This window comes from Chroicocephalus ridibundus, chromosome 4 (genome assembly GCF_963924245.1).
Source record: "Chroicocephalus ridibundus chromosome 4, bChrRid1.1, whole genome shotgun sequence".
In the NCBI taxonomy this organism is placed as follows: Eukaryota; Metazoa; Chordata; class Aves; order Charadriiformes; family Laridae; genus Chroicocephalus; species Chroicocephalus ridibundus.
The window spans coordinates 83461693-83484511 of record NC_086287.1 but is presented as its reverse complement, the minus strand read 5'-3'; the positions used below and the strand labels follow the sequence as shown (position 1 = coordinate 83484511).

Here is a 22819-nt window from a genome sequence, read left to right as displayed (position 1 = left end):
GCACCACCCAGCGTTCTGTAGCATTGCATCTAAACCCATTAGTAGTGCCAGCTTTTTTTACTTCAATATATTTGGCCCAGGGCCATAATAGTAACAACAAAATGAAAGAAGATAGCTTGTTTATGTAAATGAAAACCATGACAATACCAGCAATGGGTACTCTGGCTGTACTTTCTCTTTTCTCTCCTAGGCCAGCAACAGCAACTGAGTTAGACTTTGGGTGTGGTTTTTTTTTTTTGTTGTTGTTTTTTTCTAAAAAAAAAAAAAAGGGAAGAAAAGCTCCAGCAAGGCCAAGAAACATGCTGTATATTTAAAATTAGGTTGCAAGATATGTTTTAGCTTATGTGATGGATAAGCAAGAGTCAATCATTTACCTGAAAAAAGGTGTGTAAGGCTTTCACTCCATTTAAATTAGGGAAAAAATTGCCACTAGCTTCATTATGGATTTTGAAAGTCGAGTTCTGCCCTTCGGTGTTGTCCCATCATAACTGCATGCAGGCTTACAGGTATTTTGACTTAACAGTCTCATATTTCATCACTACAGTTATTTTAGAAAACTTGTATTAACAGTATTATAACTGTAATAACTTGATACAGGAGTGAGAAATGGCAGTAAAATATTTCAAATACTTCTTGATTTAAACAGATTCCCATCTCTGTAAACACTGGTTCAGTGTTTGAATTTTCCATATTCATATTTCATACAGGTCAAATAAAAGTGACTAAAGTGTTTAACAAAAAAAGTTTATTACCAAAATACAATATTAAAGTCAATACGTGACAAACTCCTGTAAAGCAAAATAAATTATTCTAACATTGTACAGTATTTCAGAAGGTAGTTAAAGTACTACTACAGACTTTGCTTCATAGTTCCAAACAGTCCTCTATCAGGAACACAATCCTAGAGAGAGCTTAAGGCATGCAGCTTAATGTGCTGGATAATTTTATAAAATGAAAGTCATTCTATTTCATAAGATACAGTATCAGAATTAACTGCAGTCTTTACATGTCAGTTTTCTAAATTTTTTTTTATACTTTGGCTATAAAAGCAGTGCCATAGTGTTACAATACCTTTTCTTAAAAAAATACATGTACCCATGTCCATGAATATCAAATGCAAATGTAAATTTCTATTAAATATATCTTAACAAATGTTACTTTGAGCACCAACTGTACATTTTTTAAAATGATTAAATAAGTGCTTCTGAAAGAGGAAAATACAATAATTCTGACTGAATCCCACTCTATTTTTCCAGGCCAAGCATAAATCGGAAAGATGAAATATGCACCTATTTGTCAGTATAGTCTAGTATGAACAAAGTTTTCTCTTTAGTAGAAGTATAGGCATTTAAAACAAAGCTGTGAGTTACAGTTCATATCACAGAATAAAATCTAATTTAAACAAACAGCAAGTGAATAGCTGATCATCTGATAGTGCTGTGACAGAAGATCCGAAAATATTTTAAAAGCTTAAAGAAAGGGGAAGACTGCAGTGTTGGTGACTTTGAAATGTGCTTAAACCCCCGTACATAACGTGCAACCAAGCCAACCATACACTTCCTAAAGCAGATAACCTGAGGAATAATTTGCTTTCAGCAAAACTAACTCTATAATTACTTCACATGCAGAACTTCTGATAAAGTCCATGGGAATAGTAAGTGTGTAACTAATGGCAAGCAGCATGGAGATAGTTATAAAAAAATTCTGTGCATATGGGAAAGAATTATTTGTTGGCATTTGTTAGGACTAATAATGGTTTTTAGAGGCAACTAACTTTCTACTATTTTATAGGAACACATGGTGAAAAAGAAAAAAGCGACAAGATGGCAAAGAACAACTGTGAATAGATGCATCCTGCTTAGTAATCCCATTGCAATGAGTCCTGGTGCATTATACCTAATCAAGGTTACTGGCTTTTAAAGTCTTGGTTCACTGCCATCTTCTTAGCTTATGAATGGATGTTTTTCACTTTTTTATCTTTCACTAGCTGAGCGGCTTTAAAATAATTATCCCTTTACACAAAACTAACAATGTGGCAAAATATTGTTTCTGTGAATACTGACTGGTAGTTCAGCATTACTACCGACCTCATTCTACCTTTAATTTTTGCAACAAGTGGGATCTCTGAATGAGAAAGTTGAGATATATTCCAGATAATGTAATATTTTCACATGAATTCTATATTGAAGGTAAAATATTGGTGTCAATAAGACTGTATGAATATCCTATTAAAAGTCTACTATCTCTAACTGAATTTGAGATCATGTAAATAAATTATGTTTTCCAAATGTAAAATCCATCTGTAGGAACATGAAAAATAACTTTTAACAGAAAATAATGTATACTTACTTCACATATGTATTTAAAATATTTCAAATATCTGACACAAAAATGCTTTGACATTATATTCTGACCAATTTTTAAAGTAAAATGTGTACTTTCTGCTATCTAATTTATAAACAAAATAATAGATATTTAACCCAAAAGAACAAGCCAAACTGAGGAAATCACTTGAAAACAAAAATCATCAAATGTACTTGGAATCTTAGTGCCTTTACCCTGGCCTTTAGAATTTGTGCTGCTTCATAGAGTTGTAACAAAACTTGTTTTCTTTTCCTGTTTGCCGCTTCTAGTCAGCAATAGCACAATAGGCTCTACACTACCTATGCCACCTTCTTAGATTTACAGTTATAGCTTATTTCTCCCAGCAGAAATGTATAAAGTAACCATAAAATACTGTTTTTCTAAGAGTAAGTAATTTTTTAAGTAATGAGCTACTAAAAATTGGGTAACTGCATCCCCATGTCATGCTTCTGTGCGTATGCCACTCATTAAAAGCAGAAATACATGCCGGAACCAGAAAGTTGAAATCTGCCTGCTAAAGGGCTTCTTTGGAAATGCTACTACTTCACTTGATTGAAGTGTATATTTCAAACAGTTTAAGTAGCCAAATTTATAAATAACCTCAACAAAGTTGCCAGGTAATTAGCCAGTATAATAATACTCCAAACTGATACATAGGTGAATGCCTTCTATTGCAAACTGCTGTAACTGTTTAAAAAAAAAAAAAGGCAAAAAAAAAAAAAGCACTGTGATTTTAAAAGCTAAAGGCTTTAAAAGGGAGAGACTTCAATGTGTTTCTTAGAGAACAAGGTAATCCTTAATTCCCTTTATGAATCCATATTATAAGCACTAGTAAAATTTATTCTACAAGTGGCTGGATACAATTTTTGCTTAAAATATTGTTTGCCTTTTTAAAAAATACATGATCTCCTATAGGAAGATTACTCTATCTTTCAGTGAATTATTTCTACGCTTACAGCTCTGCCAGACAAATGGGGAATTTAGATAGCCAGTGGGACTTCAAAGAACTCCAAAGCATGTAGGCATTTCTCAAAATCCCAGTTTGTCCTCACCTACATCTTTAGGAATCTATGTAGGTTTAATCAAGATTTCTTTGTGGCAATTACTGTTAATATCTTGTTCTCGTTAAAAAACATTGCTCATACATACTGCAAAGTAATCACCACGAATTAAAAGTGACATATGATAAGCTTTTTTTTTTAAATAGTTCTGCTGAATGTGTCAAGAAAACCATTAAGAAACAGCAGCTCATTATTATAAAGGATCTTTTACACACTACCAGTTCAAAAGATAGCAGTTTTTTTACTTAGGATCCAATCAAATAGTTATTAGCAAAATGCTTCTAGGCTCCTCAGCTCCTGCTGGTCTAAACTGATAAAAAGGATAGCAGTCTTTGTCAAAGGATGACTTGAGCTTGGAAGACCTTAAAAATAGATTGGGGAAAATGAAACACCTATGTGTGTGTGCAAGCACACGTGTGCCCTCACCCACCTCCCTTCTCCCTACCTTCCAGAATCCAGGCAGTGGAGTCTATGAGATCATATTGTAAAATTTTTATCTGTTCTGTTGCTAGTTTCAAAAAAGAGGGTAAAAATGTTCTTTGCTGAAATACATGGAAAATAGGAGGGAGGAAGAAAAAAGGCTTTTCAATTGATACAAAGCTTTCATACCTTTGGGTTTTAACATACTGTACGAATGCATTATTACTGACTAGTACCTGACAATAAAAGAAAAAAACCCCAGCAATCCTACATTCTTGGCACCATATAAAGAAACAGGTTAAAATGGATCGTTCTATTCTCCACTTCTTATATTCATCTCCTAAATGATTCATCGGTCCCTGGTTAAATATTATACTCCTACTGAAACAAGGACTCAGGATGGGAAATCACGTTTCGCTTGCAATTCTTCTCTTTAGCAAGTTTCTCAGGCAAAATTTAGCAAAGAAAGAAAATATTCACTCTAGGAAACACTCTCTTTTACTTACTGCTTCACCTAGTTTGTGCTCTGAGTTGTGCTGTGGTCCTTATTTAGAATGATGTTTATGATTTCACCCTCATGTTCTTTCATATGATCGAGCAGATTTTCTTTGTTGGTAGACTCAAAACCACAAATGCAGCAGCAGAAGAGAAGAACACAGTATTCTGTGCCAAGATGGGGTAGAGTGGAGTTCTTTTCTAAACTGCATGAGGTATTCATCAAGTTAGGTTTCTCATTTTCATCAGAACCTGAAATTTCATTTGTAGTCTGGTTAATGGACTCTGTAAAAGACACCAAGTTGTCTGAACTTCCTAGTATAGATACTGTACTTTCATCTGTGCCTTCTAATAAGGTTTTGTCAGGAAGCTGTCCTTGAAACCTGAAATAATAATAAAAACCGAAACAAATATCAAAACATACAGTTGTTGCTTTTTGACAGGAACTTTATTTTGGATCAGAGTTGGGTCCTTTGAGAATTCTAGATGATGGGGCTTGAAAGTAAATCAGACATACCTGCTGCTTTGTGAAATTGCATCATTAATAGCCTTGTTCACTTGCTCATAGTTATAATTTTGGTCACTTGCATGCTTCCACATGTGGGACTTCAGGGATGGAGGATGGCTACATACATATCCACAGAGAGAACATCTAGGGGAAGAAAGCGGACAGGGAAAAATAGAAACATTTAGAAGTTAAATTTTTAGTTTAGTATTGTATTAGTTCTTCCAAAAGGATGAGTAAACAGAGAGAAATGTGTCAGTCCTCTTCTTGGTCCCTCTTTTCAGTTTCATAACTAGGTCCAGTTAGTTTGCAAAGTTTCATCCTGAAACCTAAGACTGTTTTTGAGGTCTGAGAATTTTTAAATTTGCTTCCTCTGACTTCTTAAACAACTGAATTAAAATCTTATCTGTTTGGCCTGTTAAAACTGTTTAAATACTGCAAAAATGCAATAGTTCTGATGACTGCAGAAACACGTAGTACATCAGTGTGGTATCGGGCAGGCAGGTAGTGAGCTCACTTTGCTATTGCTCTGAACCAAGCAGGAGCTGTGTAATTAGCACTGATAATTGTAATTGAACTAATAGTGTCTTTCCTGGTGTAGCATATATTAGTTTATTTAAGGATCACAGAACTGTTGAAGTTGTAAGGGACCACTTGAGATCACCTAGTCTAATCCAGCTGCTCAAGCAGGATCAGCTACAGCAGGTTGCTGAGGGCAGCATCCAGTCAGATTTTGAATATATTCACAGATAGCGATTCAGACAGGTGACAATTTTGTCCATAAAGTTTTCCATCAGCTACAGTACCACAAGACTAAATTATCTATTTTCCTGTAAACCACCGTCCTATACAGTAAAGAACAAAACCTTGAAGAATAAATTCTGTTTACATAGAGATATAGTGTATATTTATGGACACAAATAACCCAAGACTGATAAAATCCCATAGAACTTCTTTCATACATGAACATACAACAGAGGAGGTTTTTTACAAGTGTTTTCTAAGATGATATATTAGTCATCTCAGCACGAAGGAGATGAGTGATACTGCACGACATCACTCCAGAGCAGAACAACATTCATGGTAAAGATGACATAGCTCCTTGTCTTCTGAACGAGGAAGCTACTTAGCTTAGCTACCTGCCACTTCAGAAGTCTTCAGTTTCTCAAATCACATGGAAAAGAACAGGATCAACTGAAGGTGACCTTGTTCTAGTAAATTATAGCTAGGAATGCATCTCATTATCTCATTCCTCAATGAGAGTAAGATGTTTTCAGCTCAAGCAATGTGACCCCAATATGTTGCACTATGGATAAGTCTGTTAAAATGACTACTATACTAGTAAGTTTTTGCAAGTTTTTAAGACCTTTTCAGAAATATAACCTGGAAACACAAGAAGGCCTACATAAAACTGTGTTACACGCTACAATTCAGTATGGTTTTACCACTTAATGACAGTAGGATATACTCCTTAAATGCCTTGCAAATAATCATATACAGGAAACTATTTCTGTTCAGCAGAAGATTGTAGAGTACAGCAAAAATCTCACAAGTTCAGTGAAGGCATGGTACATTACCTTGCTTATGCAGCAAGATAATTCTGTCCTGCTGGGAAACAAGAGGCATGTCCTTCTAGCTCACTTTTCTCTATTACTTGATTTGGAATGTACTATCCTGTTTTTCTCTTTTCCTTCCAATTTGAAGCCTTATAAAGAAAATGGACGCTTTCAAGTATAGGCAAGTTCACTCTCAGGTTGAGAATCTTAATATTTCTAATAAGGCTTTTACAAAGTAATGGCATCATTAAAAATAAGATAAAAGGCAGACCTTATAGTTAATTTACAGATAAAATTAGGCCAAAATATTTTTTTTTTTGCAAAACACAAAAGATCAAAAAATAATCTTAATTCTATTCTATATGCACATGTATTCCACATGTATTATATATATGATATTTCTGCACCACTAATACAGCTTGGTCAGTGGGTTGGTAAAACAGCGAATAAAGCAACAGTTCAGTGTTTGTTTTTTATCCCCTTTTAATTACAGTCCCATTTCCGAAGTGGATTAATTTACTCAGGTGATTTATAATCAGATTTACTTTGCTGAGAAAAATATCATGAGCCAAATGCTGTTGACTGCTTCAACATATAGTTCAAATCAAAGACAGAAACTCAACAGCTTTTAGCCTGATGCACTACACTTTATGATCATATAGTTAATGTATAGTTACAATATACGCAAGACATTCCCAGAGAAGCAAAATTATTTTACCATTGAATTTAGTAGTAGAATCCTTTCAATTCTATAGCATGATTTGGCCTACTGCTTGACCTATGTTGAATTATTAAACTTTACAGTTCAAGTGTATCCTAAAGTGATCTACTGAGGAAACAATTATCTTGCAGCTTTTGATAGAGTATTTCCTTGGGGACGCAGGGACCGAAGTGTGGAGGTTTTCAGTAATCTTTGGTAATACTAAGAGCACTCATCAATACTGCATGAAGTATGAGAGTAGAGCAAATAGAACTTAAGTGCTACTAGGAACATTTTGGGGAAAAAACGCAGTGGAAGAATGCTGAAGTTGTACAAGCAGATTTTCTTGAAAAGAAATCCTTATGTGAATGTGCTTTATTTGGCTTCTTCCTATTGCCTTTTGAATCTTACGCAAAGAAACGTTCAGCATATTCCTGTTTTTTCTTTCCTTTCCCAGCTTTTTTTTTTTTTTCGCAAAGTAGTAGCAAACAGTTGCACATATTTGTGACAACTTTCTCACATACATATATAAAAAATGAACATATCTATGGACAGACTATTAAGGACGTGCCTCACTTAAACATAATGACCATTCATACTACTTAACTAGGGCAGTGTGATGCCAATCTGGATTCTAACTAACATGTATATGCAAAGGCTCTGCCTAGACTGGCCCATTAAACAAAGCTAGAGAACATTCCCGGGTTGTGGAATTTAAAAATCTATAATGTTAAATGTCAGAAGTGCCCCGGCACGGTTTTGGCACACGCACACTCCCAAACAATTCCGGGCATGCTTTGGTAATTAACACAGTCCAGAAACTACTTGCAATAGGCAGTTTATATGCAACCACCTCATTCTGGAAAGAAAAAGCTGAATACTGTACCAGAGGGAGGTCATGGACATGTTTAATTAGCTAGCATAAACATCACCTGGGAATGCTACATCAAATCTCTTTCTGGCTGTCTCTCTCTCAAAAAAAAAAATATTTACTGGAACAAAGAATGAATCTAGGAGGGAAAAGAATAGAATCTGAACTCTGCTTTGTATCTTAACATAACAAAATCACTACTATCACAGCTTTTTGCCAAATTAGGACTGTTACATACTTGTACTGTTCCATTAGCTGCACTGCCTGATGCTCCTGGGGGTGGCGCCTCATATGGCATTTCAAGCTATTCATGTTTGTGGTGGCGAAGTCACATACTCGACATCTAAAGAGACAACAAGAAGTAAACTAATCTGACAATTAACTGCTAACACTATTCCAGAAATAAAAATCTATGCGAAAGCAAAGGTATCTGGAAAGACTACAGTTAAAGACTAACAATATTTACAGATGTCCAAGCGATTGCAGTAATTTTGAATTTTTGGACCATGAGAATCTTTTGCAACCCAAAAAAGCCTCCACTTTTGAGCAGGAATCACTAGGCATACAGACTATGTTCCTTTCTGATATCTACCTTGTGCACTCTACTGAAGCTGATAAGCACCATGAACTCTAAGGGAGATGTGGATGAACTTGAATGGATGTGGCCTTGATGCCGTTTGCTTGGTTGTGTTATGCAAAGGCAGAATATGACCATAAGAGCTACAGGGAACACAGTGTATTTAGAAGTGTGTCTTGTTCCTCAAGAATGTGTGTTCTGCTTAATGCAACAGCCGTGCTTCTCATGGCATTTTAAAAGCCAAACTGTCTATTTGGTAATAAAACGTCTAAGTTTCAGAGCATTATACCTGAAATAGAAGTCAGGGACAACATCAACACATTGAGATTCAAGTGCCCCAAGACAAGTGTGTTGCATCATGCTGTCTAAATTTTTATTATTTTACTTATGTCACGATATCTTTGTATAAAAACAATACATAAAACAGTCCAGATCTAGATTTAGATCCCAAAATATTACACAAAATACTACCCTATTCATAAATATCAATATACTACCACACAAGCTTCCTGTATATATAACATATTGAAACAGAAGCCATCAAGCTCAGCTAAAACCCTGCATATTTGTTAGGACTTTAGTTGTTTATTTTTTTGAAATGGTAAAGTGTCCAATATTTACTAAGTCTGGTCCATAGTGTGGAACAGTTTGAGACTGCAGGATACCAAACTTGAGATTGCTCACTTTATCTTTGAAAGGACTTAATGGTGCAGTATTAAATCCAGAAGGTATCAAATCTACAAAAATATATCACTGGCAGCTATATAGTTTAATTTCCAGCAATTTTTGTTAAACAAATAATAAAATACATTTACAGCTATAAAAATGGCATCAATGTAGCAGGTTGCTAGCTGATACTACGAAAGGCTCGAGGAATACCTGTTTCAGAAGGAGAAATACCATAAATACTGGATATTGGTGGGTTTTAGGCTGTGGCTTAAGTATCCTACCAGATCTGCAGATTTGTGTAAGGGGTTTACGAAAAAATAATAAGAAAAGCAAGCCAGACCAGTAGGCTTAAATTTAGTATGCAGCAGTCTATATCACCACTTGAAAATTTTCAAGGGTTCCTAAATCAAGCACTCCGGCTAACACCAATTCAGAAAAACTACCGTATACAAGACACTCCACCGTATCTGCTGTTCCAACCCCACTAAGTAATAAATAACAGCAATAGGGAAGATTTTGAGGAGGAAAAAAAAGTCTATTTGCATTCCACATTTTCTCTCTAAGCAAACATCTTGCAAATTTTTGCTGCTGTTATGGGATATCATTATAATGCAGAAATTAAAAGACAACATGTCTTCTGGGTTTGTTTATCCAAAAGAGAAAGCCCCTAGCTGAGCTTGGCATTTCAAGGTGTTGGGTTTCCAGAATTTGTATTAAAAAGAAGTGTATTAGCTCAAAGATTCCATTAACTCAGATCTATCTTCTAGCCACTAGAGAGGGACAGAGATCCACACTGAATGAGCATAGATTGAATTTGCAGGAATTTATGCAGCAACCAATAGAAAAATGCATGATTTATTTTTCTGCTGGGGACCTGAGCTATAGTATTGCATGTGATTTTAGATATCAAAGTTGCTATATAAATACATATGACATTCTTGTAGAAAAGTTATAAAACCTGATCCTAAGTGAGTGTGTTAATATTGTTTGAAACCTGTGAAAAAGATGAGGGGACTTGCGATAGGACAAAGGGCAGAATTTCGCCACACTCTGTAGAAGCCAATGTGCAAAGTAGCAATAACACAATGGAAAACATTTTGCAATAAAGCAAATCCAAAATGAACTTAAGTGTGCAAGGAGTTCGAGAAATGTATTATTACTATTGGCCAAAGTTCAGTATTACAATGTAATTATTTCCCTTTCCACATCTGAATGCTTGAAACTGAAAACAAGCAGTAGACCGCTATAGCAAAAGATGGGTTCTAGAAAAGTTTGCAAATCTTAATTACATAGTTTGAGTCAACCAGCAAGTGTAGCTCCTTCAAATTTGCAGTAAAATTAGGTAATTGAAATTCTTTAACAATATCTTTAAAATTGCATGAGTAGTTAAGTAACCTTTTTAATTAAAACAAGTAAACCCAGCACACGGCATTAGCCAGCAATAATTGAGACACTTACCTATATGGCTTATCGGAGTTATGAATTCGTCTGTGATTTCGTACACCAACATAAGTTGTGCTTGTGTAGTCACATACATCACATCTATACAGTTTCTGAACTGAAGACTTACTTCCTATATGAAACAAAATCCATTATTTTAGAGAGTAGCGTCCCGCATTGTAAGAAGTTCACAGATGATAATTTCATCCCAATTGAATTATGAAGCATTAATTAATATTTTAAAGTAATACTTTTAAATATCTATAAATATTTAATACTTTTAAAGTATCTGGACCAAACTGGCAATGGACATAGAGATAATTAGGGTATAGTTTATTTACCATGCTGTTCTGCATTTCCCCTACCGTTTACTGAAATTATTAAAATTTTAGGAAAACACATTCTTGTTCTCTATGCAGACAGTTCCGTTCTTCCTGTAGTTGGTTTAAAATCCTGTGTTACAGCAAAAAGTGACAAAATGTGGGAACTGCTGAACCCAGCAGTTTCACTGCTTTGCAGAATGAATCAAATCAAAGGAAAAGATGGGCACGGAGAAAGGACAAGTTTCCAACTGGTAAACATAGAAAAGAAAAGCGAAAGGCCTCCCAAAGCATCTAAATCCTCTTTATCATCCACATATACTCACACTTTCAGAAGGATCTGAGATGTTAAAAAAATAGATACTGTCCAGATGCGTTAAGAAATAATTTGGAACTTCTCCGAATTACTAAAAAGCAATTGTAACAAAAATCATTTTTTTCTTTCCAGAATGAGACTCTTGAAAAATTAATGGTTGCAGAGACAAAGGCTAATGACTAATTTAACATAGGAAAACGTGTGCCTGCAAGTGCACAGTTTGAATATTTTTGAGATGTAGGTGTGTAGACTTAAACAGCCCTATTCCTGCTCCCTCATTGAATAATTGAACTGATTTGGGTTAAAATATTAACATTTGGCAAGAGGGATGCTATTTTTCATGCAGGTCGTTTGCCCATTCCAGCCTATCGTGCAGCCTTCAAGCACTCCCCAAATGAGGGAACAGCAGAAACATGAAGGAACATCAAGGCTGGAGCTGTTTAAATCAGCACTACTGCCAAAAGAAACATCTAACTAAAATCAAAGAGTTTTCTTTCTGCATATAATCTCTTCACTAGCCTAAGTAATTCTACTTCCCCCCGCCAAGTGCAAGTAAGGTGCTCAAATTCATTTTATCTTTACACCAAATTCTTATTAGCTGGCTGAACAGTCAAGCCATTACTCTGGATACATACATGGGCTTTGAAGAAACTCTGATAGAGATCCTTGGAGAATTTCTCTGCTGGGTAAAGATCATTACCAAAATACATCACCAAACCAAAATAAATATACAACTCAATAAATAATCTGTGGGAGACAAAGTAAAGCTCAAATCTTGCAAGAACAGACTTCAGAAACTCTTCATGCTCATATGAATCGTCTAGGTTGGAAGGGACCTTTAAGATCATTATGAAACACATCTCCAGCACAAACCAAATCATTAGTTTGTGTTGTGAAGGGGTTTACTACTAGTAGAATACACGAGAAGATCCTAGGCGGAACAGAAAAGGGTGTATTAGCTGGATGTTTTTTAGTATATACTGCCTTAAGAACTCTGATAATAGCAGGTGATTTACTTCCCAGGCCACCCAGCTCCTCCCCAAACCAAAAATAACTCCCCTCCCTGAAAAATATAAGTTCTGATTTCCCAAATGGGATCCTTCTAATCTGAATCCTGAGGAATTCTTTTAAAGGCTGGCAAAGGTCAGGAGCACTGAAGGTCCATGTCCCATTGAGAGGATGGTCTGTATGCCAATGTTCGACTTGCAGTCAAAAATTATTTTATACTTTTTACTTTACAACATGACAAAGTTCTTACTCTTCTAGCATTCTGATATTACTTCCATATTATTTTTTATATAATATGCACCCTTTGCAATTCAAACTTGAAGGAAAATATACCAGAATTTTTCCTACTATATGCTCATATAGCTTTTTAAAAAATTTGTTAATTTTTTTCTTTAATGCAAATTATCAAAACAATCTTAATCATATACTTTGAGACTTTGGAATGTATAACTCTACAATTGTTCTTTTATAAATGTACACTTATGCAGAAGACCTCAAATGAATACAAAGACACTTACTGGGCTGCAGTTCTATGGGAGAGCAGGGGTTGTGTGAAGGCTGAGCTATTGCATGCTCTACTTCAATGTATTTTCCATCTTAAATTCTGCAGCTTTAGAATAAACTGCTTCCAAATGTATTTTCTGTTACAAATTTGGTATTTTATTGGGCAGGCAGCTTAAAACAAACAGTATCTAATGAGATTTTTAAAGCGTTATGCAAACATATTTCCTATTGCATAAGTGGCTAACCACCCAGTAGAACACACTTAGGAGCAATTATTTATACCGATCACTACTTTATATTTATTCCTTCAACAAAATGCACATAAATTATAATACATCATATAATCTCTGGCTGTAGCGAAACAACAGTCGTGTCCTCCACCCCCTCCACTGGCTTATTTCTTGTGGGTTTCAGGCCTTTTTTGCTTTCTGGATGGAGGATATCAGGTCTCTTAAAAGTGAACATGGAAATGACAGATCTTTGTTCTAGCAGCAGTAACAGGTGCTCCTGTAATGCTGCTTATTACCCTATTCCTTCATTATTAGACATTTACAATCCGATCATATCCAGTGTCATAATGCTGCCTTTTAATTTATTGTACAACCATGATGAATAAAGAGACTTTTAGGACTAACTATTTCATAAACAAGAGATGAAACTGTTCCAGCTCAGGCATCTTTCACATAAACAGATGCTATGCCATAAACTTCTTTGTTTTGTGTTCCTTTATAGGGATGACATCTGTTTGACAAGAGATTGCTGTACTGCAGTGGTGTTGCAATTTGATTATAAATTGGTTCTGAAATAATTTAAGCATTCCACAGTACAAGTTAATAAAAGTTTAAAAGGAGAACTGTTTTAATTCAAGCCACATTACTAAATTTTATGTGGGGTAAACAATCAATTAAAGTGCACGGTTGTAACACTTTCATAAGATAATAACGAGCAAAAAATATTTAAAAAAAAATCTCTAAAGTAATTAAATTGAAAGCAGACAGGGGCTCCTCCTTGATGGAAGTTAAGTTACAAGATCAGAACATAAACTCTAAAACTACCTTATTAAAACATACTATTTTCAAAAGCAGATAGGCATCTTGATTTTCAGTCAGCTTAACAGGACTTTAGCTCAAAAGGTACAGTATTCCCCAAAATCTGACATGTTTCAGGAGTTAAAAGGTAGTTATTCCTCTATCTGGCCATGTTTAAAAATCTTATTTTAAAACAAACAAAACATTGTCAGAAGTAATAGCCCAAGCTGTGCTCACAGGTATTTGTAACCAGCTAAACTAACAATATTTTGTTTCCTATCACTCCCATTAAAACATTCATGCTATTTCTTCTGAAAGAAAAAAACCAAACTTACTTCACAGGGATCCCACTACCAGCAGACCCTCTCTAGCCCTTCTTCTGTCTCCCCCTGACTTCAGATGGCTCTCCCAGGCTTAGCTCTTAGGGATGTAATAACCACTACGGATCAGTTTCCTGAATTTAAATGCCTTCTGCATTGATGAGAGCAAAAAAGGAGTCGGGAAGGGTCATTTTACCTGAGGGTGATGAAGTAATTAACTTTCACATTTCTAACTTATATACCGAAAGCCAGGAAAAGAGGCAGCATGAGCTAAAAGAAGTCAAGAATTGAGGATCTCATTTTATTCTGACATGTACCATGACAAATCATGAGTGGTTCAAGCCATCCGCCCTGACTCATGCTGGTTAGAACCTTTTTTCACAAGTAGTTGCATCGATGTCAATGATTACTTTCACACTCACTGATCAGCTGCAGTGGTGAGAGTAGAACCCAGAAATTTTAACTGCAGTCTAAGTACTATTACAGTGTACGTTTTGCTATCTAAACAAACAAGAGACCATAGTTAGGACAGAAAAGAGCTATGTGCACATAATGGAAATACTTCAGCCAACAGTTTTTCAGAGGTGATGTAATTACCAGTATTTTTCCACAATGCTCTAAAATTGAAAAATACTAATAATTACAGTGTTGCCTTCATAATAAAAATGCTGTAAATATTTTCAGGAACTTTAACTCACCAGAGAAGAGGATGCATTCAAGTGCCAATAATAAATACTGGGCCTCCAGGATACCCAAAGGATTTTAAGACGACATTTTCTCCTAAACTTCAAAATTTGGCTATTTTTTACCCTATTTCACTACCATAACACATCAAAGGTTTGGGTTTTGTTGTTGTTTTTAAAACAAACACTACTAAATTATAAGCAGATACAGAGTTAAACAAACATTTGGAAAATGCATACCTACGGTTACCCCGGCAACTATTACAGATACAGGTTGCATTTTTAGAATGCCGTATGTTTGCTTCTCTAGGGCTAAAACAAATGACTCATTTTGGACATTACTGTAACTAAACAGAAATGTCTAAACACAGAATGGACGGTATTGTATGTGTATGCTGACAGCAAGCTACGTTACCACAGTAAGTTTAAAAGAGGCTTTATTTTGTTTACTGTAGGTGGTTCAGAAAATACTGTTGCTGCTGAAGGAAGGAGAAAAAGATTTTTTGCCTAAAAATTCAGAGTAATACTCCATTCCCATTGTTCTTCATAAGAATAAATACAAGGTCCAATTACAGGGGCTAGACATGTTTTACCTACCAATAAATGCCAGCAAGATCTCTCAAAACTGACTATGGTAAGTTTTTGACACTGAAAAGAACATACAGTTATGGTTATGAACAGGCATGGAAACGTTTCAGCATGAATGAGATCTTAAAACCTATTTTATACAAATATAGCAAACAGAAGTAATGTTATGAGTGACTGTAATTTCACGTGTAAATATAAACGGTACCTTCTCTTTCGTCTACTCCATTGGAAACTATTAGTTTGTTAGATGTAGCTGTTGAAAAGATATCTGGAAGACTGTGTTGTTCTCTTTCATGATTTCGCAGTTGGCTCTGAAAAAAACAAATTTCCATGTTTAAATATACGTTATAAACATACATTGGCCACTTAAAATATTGCAATAATTTGTGACATTGTTACTTAAGTTTTAATGACAATTGTTATAAAATGTATGTTAAAAAATACACAGATTATGCCTCAGGTAATTTTACTAGAAACAAAACAAAGTAAATAACGTTAATTAATAACATAAAGGATAGATGAGAGTGACTGAGAAGATTATATGATTTGTATTTATTTAGAAAATAAATTTCCTTCTTCCTCCATTCCCATAGACAAGTGGCAAACAGTTCTTCCTCCAGAATTATTATACTCCAAAAGCAATACTAGATTAGAGGTTAGAGGATGGCTTGTGTGAAAATTGACTCAATTTTCATATTGCTTAATGATTTAAGAATATGTTATTCCTGTTTCTACTTGCCTGGGGAGGAGAGGGGAGAGAGAGGCCTTTTGCTACCCTACTTGTACATTTTTTCAAACTAGGAGTAAACAACAGTAAATATGGGAAAATTTGCAGTACCATTGCCTACAAGAGTTTCAGTTGTACAGCTAGATACTATCTATTCTGTAGAGTACTGTTCTGTAGAGTACTATTCTGTACTGAGTACATAGGAACACACTCACCAGCACTAATGCTTAAAATAGTAATTATAAAAATAGCAGAAGTACATTATTCTGCTCTGGTGTGTAATCTTTCATATTCAAGTTCTACAGAACATCCAGTCCAACACAACAGCAGTGGAAAAAAGAAAAGAATTTCTGCTTCGAAATGTCTCATGGTACCCCCAAATGTCACAGTTATTTTTGCACACACCCACAACTAGCAGGCGTGTTTGAACATTCTTTTAAAGTTTCAACTATTAAGTTCTCTGATGATTCCATTTCTTCCTGCAGTTGCTACACATGGGCAGAAAAACAACATGATATTAGTATGTCCCTAAGATGGTTCTTGGCACAATAACTTATGTGAGGAAAGAAGTTAATTTCAGTGGGTAAAGCAGAATAATTATAGCTGAATTGTATATTTGGAAAGGTCTACTGGCAATAACCTCCAATTGTAAAGACAATGAAGCTCGGATGTCAGCTTGAATTCAGTTAGAAAGAGGGATCACCAGTTATTAAAAAAAGTAGCAAAACAGGTTATTTAGCTATTACAGACAGGCACAGGAAAGAACTTTACCTTATAGTGAAAGGATTCTTCACATTGCTTGCACTGATACATTCTTGTTTTGCAGTGGTTGATCATGTGGCTCTCTAAATCCTTACTGTCGTCAGCGATGTGTTCACAGATAGGACACTGGTAGGGCTGCCTCTGACGATGGACTCTCAAGTGTTGTTTTATGTACCCCTTATTACCACTGCTATAATGGCAGAGGCGACAGCGGTAGGGTCGATCTACGTTAGGTATATATTCTACGAGGTTACTCCCAGGAATATTTGCATCATTTGCATTTTGGCATTGTGCGTTGTCTTGTAGTTCTTTCAAAATGTCATCATCAGAAGCGTTCTGATCCGTCCTCTCCTTCAGTTTTTCAATGACAGTGAGCAGTGACATACTGATGCCCATTTTAATTGGTGCTTCTGATAACTCTGGCCTTTCTTTCTGTATCTCGACTATTGCACATTCACTTTGGTTTAAGCCACTAAACTCCTCCGAAGGATTCTTAAGTGAGGACACCACTTTAGAATGAGCCATGCATGGGCCATCAGCTTCTCCCTGCGCTGCACCTGCATCCACAGCGTCCTCCCCAGTCAGAGTCCTGAAGCTAGACCTTGTTAGTTCTGCAGCTCTGATAGGCATTGTAACAAGAGCTTCTGCAGCTAATGAGTGTAGTCGTAAAGACTCTGAATTTGTCCTTCTTCGTACAGGAGGTGCATTTTCATCAGTTGTTATGCTTTTATTAGAGCTTAATTCATTATCTTTCTTCTCAGCATTATTCCATCCTATTATTACTTCTTGGATGTCATCTGAATTATAAACTTCATCAGGTTCTTCACAGGTAACACGGGACTCCTCCGAAATTAATTTTTTTTCTGTTTCAATGTCAGTGTTCATCAAGAAAGGCTTTTGTAAGACACTTTCTTCAGCACCTGGCAAACGCTCTACTATTACATTAACGTGACCCTTTTTATTTGGACTACAATTAATGATTTTCTGTGCTGATGAAAGCAGGCTATCAGCCATCATATTATCCTGTTCTGTATCTGATACAGTCTCCTCCAAAACCTCTGCAGTAGGAGAATGCACTACAGACTGATTTAACATCTCTTCCTCTTTTACATTTGTTCCTAATGGCGATTTGCATGACAGTTGCTCAGAATTGCAAATCTGAAGCTGAAGAGAAGGTTCACTATGGATATCAAGTTCATTGTTTTCCAAAGAAAGAACAACTGTATCCACGCTCTGAGGTGTGTGAGTTACAACCATGTCTGACAAGTTGGTAGTTTCATTTTCTTCCTCAAATATAGGATAGGAGCAATCAACCTCACCCGCATGCTTCCAAGCGTGCGTTTTCAACATTCTTTGCTGACCACAGGTGTACCGACAAATTAAACACCGGTACATGCCATACTGCTCATAAGTATACCATTTTCTCCTGCCCATTTCAGGCACATGAGTAGTAGTTATATCTTTACATTCCAGATTTCCTGTCTGATCAGTCCCTGATTTGACACTTCCTTCCACTGGCCCTTGCAAAAATGAACGAGCGACATTTACGCATTGCTGCACTTTTGTCTGGATGCTATTTTTACTGTCATTCTCATGGTGATTTTGGAAGTGGGATTCAAGTTCTTCTTGGCTTTTCGAAGCAAAATGACATTCTGAGCACATCAATATCACTTCATTTTTCTGCCCATGTTGCTTTATATGTTCTTGTAGTGTTAAGAGAGAAGGTGATAGAAACTTACATAGGCTACACTGGTAGCATGTCACCTTTTTTTTGCTTTGTGGAAGACATTCAGTCACAAAATAATCTGCTTGTAACTCTTCAGTCTTTTTAGTAGCAATAACAGATAGCTCAATTGCTTTAGCAGGGATTTCACAAAGATCGTCTGCATCAAAGGACTGGGCAGAAGCATTAGGATGGGAACGCTTTTTCCCTATTAAAAGGCATCTTTGTGACTTTTCACTCTCAACTATTTTGCTTAGTTTCTGGATAACATGGATTAGAGGATCGGTTTTACATTTTCTCTGATCTTCGCTGTTCTGCAGTGTTGGGCCAATCAGTGTTTCCGAAATCAGCACAGCTTCCTGTTCCCCAATATTTGGCATCAATACTGCAACGCTGCTTCCTTCTTCCATAATACCTAGGAAAAAAGGTTTTATAAAATATTAAAATTTATACATGCACGATACTAAAATTACAACCCAGTACGATTTAGATTTCTCCCTCTACTAAATGTGGAAGTCTAATGCCACTAACTTTATAAAAACTTTCAGAATGGCTGAAGATTCTGAGGACATTTAGTGGATTGCATAGATGCTATTCAATACAGCTGGACAGAATAATTCCAAGACAGCCTATAACTGCCTGCCTGCAAGTTGGGCAAGACAAATATTTTTCAAGTATAGGCTGATTAGCACTGTTACAGCTATTGTCTTTTTCTTTACGAGGACTATGCATTTGAATACTAGACACTTAAATATACCAATCAATAGCAACTGGCATATTTATATTTAAAACCCATGATATGATATGAAAATGTATTCCTAACATAATTATTCTGATACACTGATGTCTCCTAAAGCAAATGACAATTTGCAACAACAGAATTTACAAAAATAAGGTTTATTTTTTTTCCTTTAAATGTTAGGAGAAGAAAGTAATTCTGGTATTTACTTGCATTAGTCATTTCGCTATGACTATATTAAAGACCATTCAAATGTCAAATTGCTCTTCTTATTATAAATGTCATTCTCTAGAAAAAATACTAATCGTAGCTTTTTCTACAGTTCCTTACTTGTAAGTAAAATCAATTGGTAGTAAAGTTATAAAGAGTAATTTTTTTCTGTTTTGAGGGAAAGCTAAAGGCAATAGCTGTTTCCACTTACACTTCCTTTAAACATATTTAACCATAAACCACAGGCAATAATGTGGTACTGTTGGAGGTTAAATTAGAAGCCAATATGTGTACATTTACATGAAAACATACTTTGTGATGTGGGCAAAGCTGTGGGGTGAGGGGTGGAGGAGCCGGACAAGAAGTCTTACAGTAAAATTTACTTCTGAAAAAATGTCTAAAAAAGAATCTATTCAAGTTCCACATCTATTTTATATACAAAATGTATTTTTATACTCTATATATAAAATTTAGAACATAGAGATGCCAGATAGTTCTTTTATCAGTCATCCTTTAAAATGTATCCCAAGTTCTTTCATGTGGATTTTTTTTTTTTTTTTGAAAGAAAGATACACAGGCCAATCCAACTTCCAGAACTGGTCCTAAAGACCCACGAAATCCAGTCTTTTCTACTTATGGATTTAGTATACAACAGTATAATGAACAGACATTTGAGAGTGGGTCTGGTGGTGCCCCTTTCCCACCGTAGAAAAATTCTGGGCAGAACTACTCAAGTTGCCTTTATTTGCTATTCAACTTAGAGTCAGAACTATTAATATAAGCAATGTTAGTATCATTCACACTTCATATGCTCATGTAAAATATTTCAAGTTGAAAATGCAGCAATTTTTGTAAATTCTTAATCATTAAGAATGACAAGGTTACTCTCTTCAATGTTATTATTTTTCAGTGTTAGTTTGAAGAGTATTTAATTGGTAATGGCTAAAATTCACATTAAAATTGAAAAATTAATAAAATACAAATAAACCCATAGGGTTTATTTAGGATAACTAGAAAACTAAGCTACTTAAGGCCTTATGCCTTTAGCTGGATCTATGTAAGCAGATTAAAAATTATCAATACTGCACTGCAATAGTAGATCAATTGTAGGAGACAAATGAAAAAAATATTTAAAACAAAAAAAGTATCATTTTACGTACAAGTATGCCAAACAGGCTGCTTATTCAATTCAAGTTCAGTATTGTCTTATTAACAGGAATCAATATATATATACACAGAGTTAATATTAAACTAAATCATCCAAGTATTTAACTTTTTAAATATAAAACAGTAGATGTCCCGATGTGCATTTTCTGCTTCTATTTCTATGGTGTGTTTGGCACATTATATTGAATGACTAACTCTCATCTATGTGGCTAGGAAAAATTATACCCCTTTCATGTAGTACCTCCAATTATATATTAAATTAGAAGAAGTTTAAGGTTATTATTTGAAAACCATCCTATTTATACAAAAATACTTAGCTGTTTGTTTCATACTGGCTGTAATATGTTTAAAAAACATTTATGAAAAGTAAAAAAAAAAAAAAAAGTGCTTTTTCCCCTGAAAGCAGATTTAATATTACATGGTGTGCTCAAAGGAATAACGTCTACATGAAATATTTTCAATTTGAGAATGAGTTAAGGAAGACTACAAGCACATGGTGCTACTTACTTATACTTCATACTTTTAAAACTTTTTAAGTAATGCTAAAAAGGCAAATATTTTCTTTTCCATTTTCATCTGAAAGCAGCACAGAAACTATGAGGAAAGATCCTAGGCAGACCATGAAAGATATGCGCTGCCACATCCTACTGCTATGTCAAAAATGAACACAGAGAGAGTACTTTCAGATGTGCTGATCTGGGATGCTGGTACCCGATGTAAGCTACCAGATGTGTAACTGTGCTATATATGTGTTCTGTCACTCTCTGTTCAGAGTAAGTTTAATGCTTACCGCTGCAGACTGTGGTTTTTAGAGGGATGATAAGAACTGTAGACACGTATCTGGGTTTTAATAACTACATAGCTTTCACTAAGAACAAAGATGATTCAATCTCCCATGACGTAAAACTTCAGTCTGGCAGATGGCTCTGCCGGCGGCTCGCACCCTTTTCACAGCCCACCCGGTAACTAAAACCGGGGGTCTGGGGATGACAAAGGGGCCCGAAGGGGACGATCCAGACCAGAGAGAAACGCCTCTGCGCTGGAGCTGCCCGTTCCACCCGTGCCACCCGCCCAGGCCAGCGGCGCGGCAGGGGCGGGCAGAAATGTCCCCGGGGCTCGGAAAAGCCAACCGCGGCTTTGCACAACCGCCGAGCCTGGGGCGGCCGGTCTGGTCACACCGCGGCTCCTGCGGGCAGCGAAACTCCGTCAGCGGCAGCTTCCCGCTGCCGACAGCCGCCGCGGCACTGCGGGACGCCCCTGCCCTTCCCTGCCCTCCGCAGGTCGCCGCTCCCCGGGCGGCCGCCGCTTTGTACCGCGCAGGTACTGCGGGGTCGGCGAGGAGCCGTCCCGCCCGGGAGGCTGATGCGGTGAGGAGTGCAGGGGAGGAAGGCGGCGGCGGCCGGGGCCCGACCCAGGGGAGGCTCCGCCGGGAGCCGCATCCGCCGCCGGCTCCGCACATGGGCTGCGGCGCGCCGCCCCGGGGCCTGCCCGCCCGCTGCCGCGTCCCGCGCCCAACCGGCCGGCCGCCGGGCCGCCGCCGCTGCCCGCTCGCCCCGGCGGCGCAGAGGCCCCGCCCCACTTTTTACCTGGGTTCTTTTTAATGAAAAAACCAAAAAATTTTCTTTCCTCACCCCTGGCCACCGCTTCAAGATGGCGACGATGGAGACCGTATCACGTGAGCGGCGGGCGCCGGTCAGGTGACTGACGGGTGGACGCTGCCGACACGCCGCCGCCGCCTCCTCGCCGTTGCCGGGGAGACGAGCGCGGGCCCTGCCATGGCGGTGCCCCGCCTCCTCCCTGCCGCTGCCGCAGGGCTCGTCGCGTCAGGCGCCCGGGCCGGCGGTGCTGAGGCGGTGCTGGCCTGCCTTCACCGCCGCTGGCCACTCGTCTCCACCCTGGCTCCGTCCCGAAGGCGAGGTGGAGCCGTGTCGCGGTGCGGGTGTGCTCCCCGGGCCCTCTCCACAGAGCGCTGCCACCGGCCTCCTGCAAGGGCGGTACTGATATAGGCGGCTCCATCAATGCATTTATCATCTTAACTTAAATCTCCACTCAGTGCGGAGACCCAG

At 37.1% G+C, this 22819-nt stretch overlaps 1 protein-coding gene across 4 annotated transcripts; it reads right to left on the bottom strand.

Annotated features, from left to right (window-relative positions):
- Nucleotides 1-3542: 3542 nt before the first annotated feature.
- Nucleotides 3543-22446, bottom strand: ZNF507 (zinc finger protein 507). 4 transcript variants are annotated; one of them, XM_063334521.1, is made up of 8 exons: nucleotides 22385-22431; nucleotides 16924-19052; nucleotides 15631-15736; nucleotides 10677-10791; nucleotides 8211-8315; nucleotides 4858-4992; nucleotides 4674-4723; nucleotides 3543-4592 (listed from the first exon to the last, which is right to left on the bottom strand). In XM_063334521.1, the coding sequence occupies exons 2-8, from the start codon at nucleotides 19045-19047 to the stop codon at nucleotides 4360-4362; spliced, it is 2868 nt and encodes a 955-aa protein (XP_063190591.1). In that variant the 5' UTR covers nucleotides 19048-19052; nucleotides 22385-22431; the 3' UTR covers nucleotides 3543-4359. The 4 variants fall into 4 exon arrangements, with proteins under 4 accessions (XP_063190591.1, XP_063190589.1, XP_063190588.1 ...); XM_063334519.1 differs by having other exon boundaries at nucleotides 3543-4723; nucleotides 22340-22446; XM_063334518.1 differs by having other exon boundaries at nucleotides 3543-4723.
- Between the last annotated feature and the right edge of the window lie 373 nt (nucleotides 22447-22819).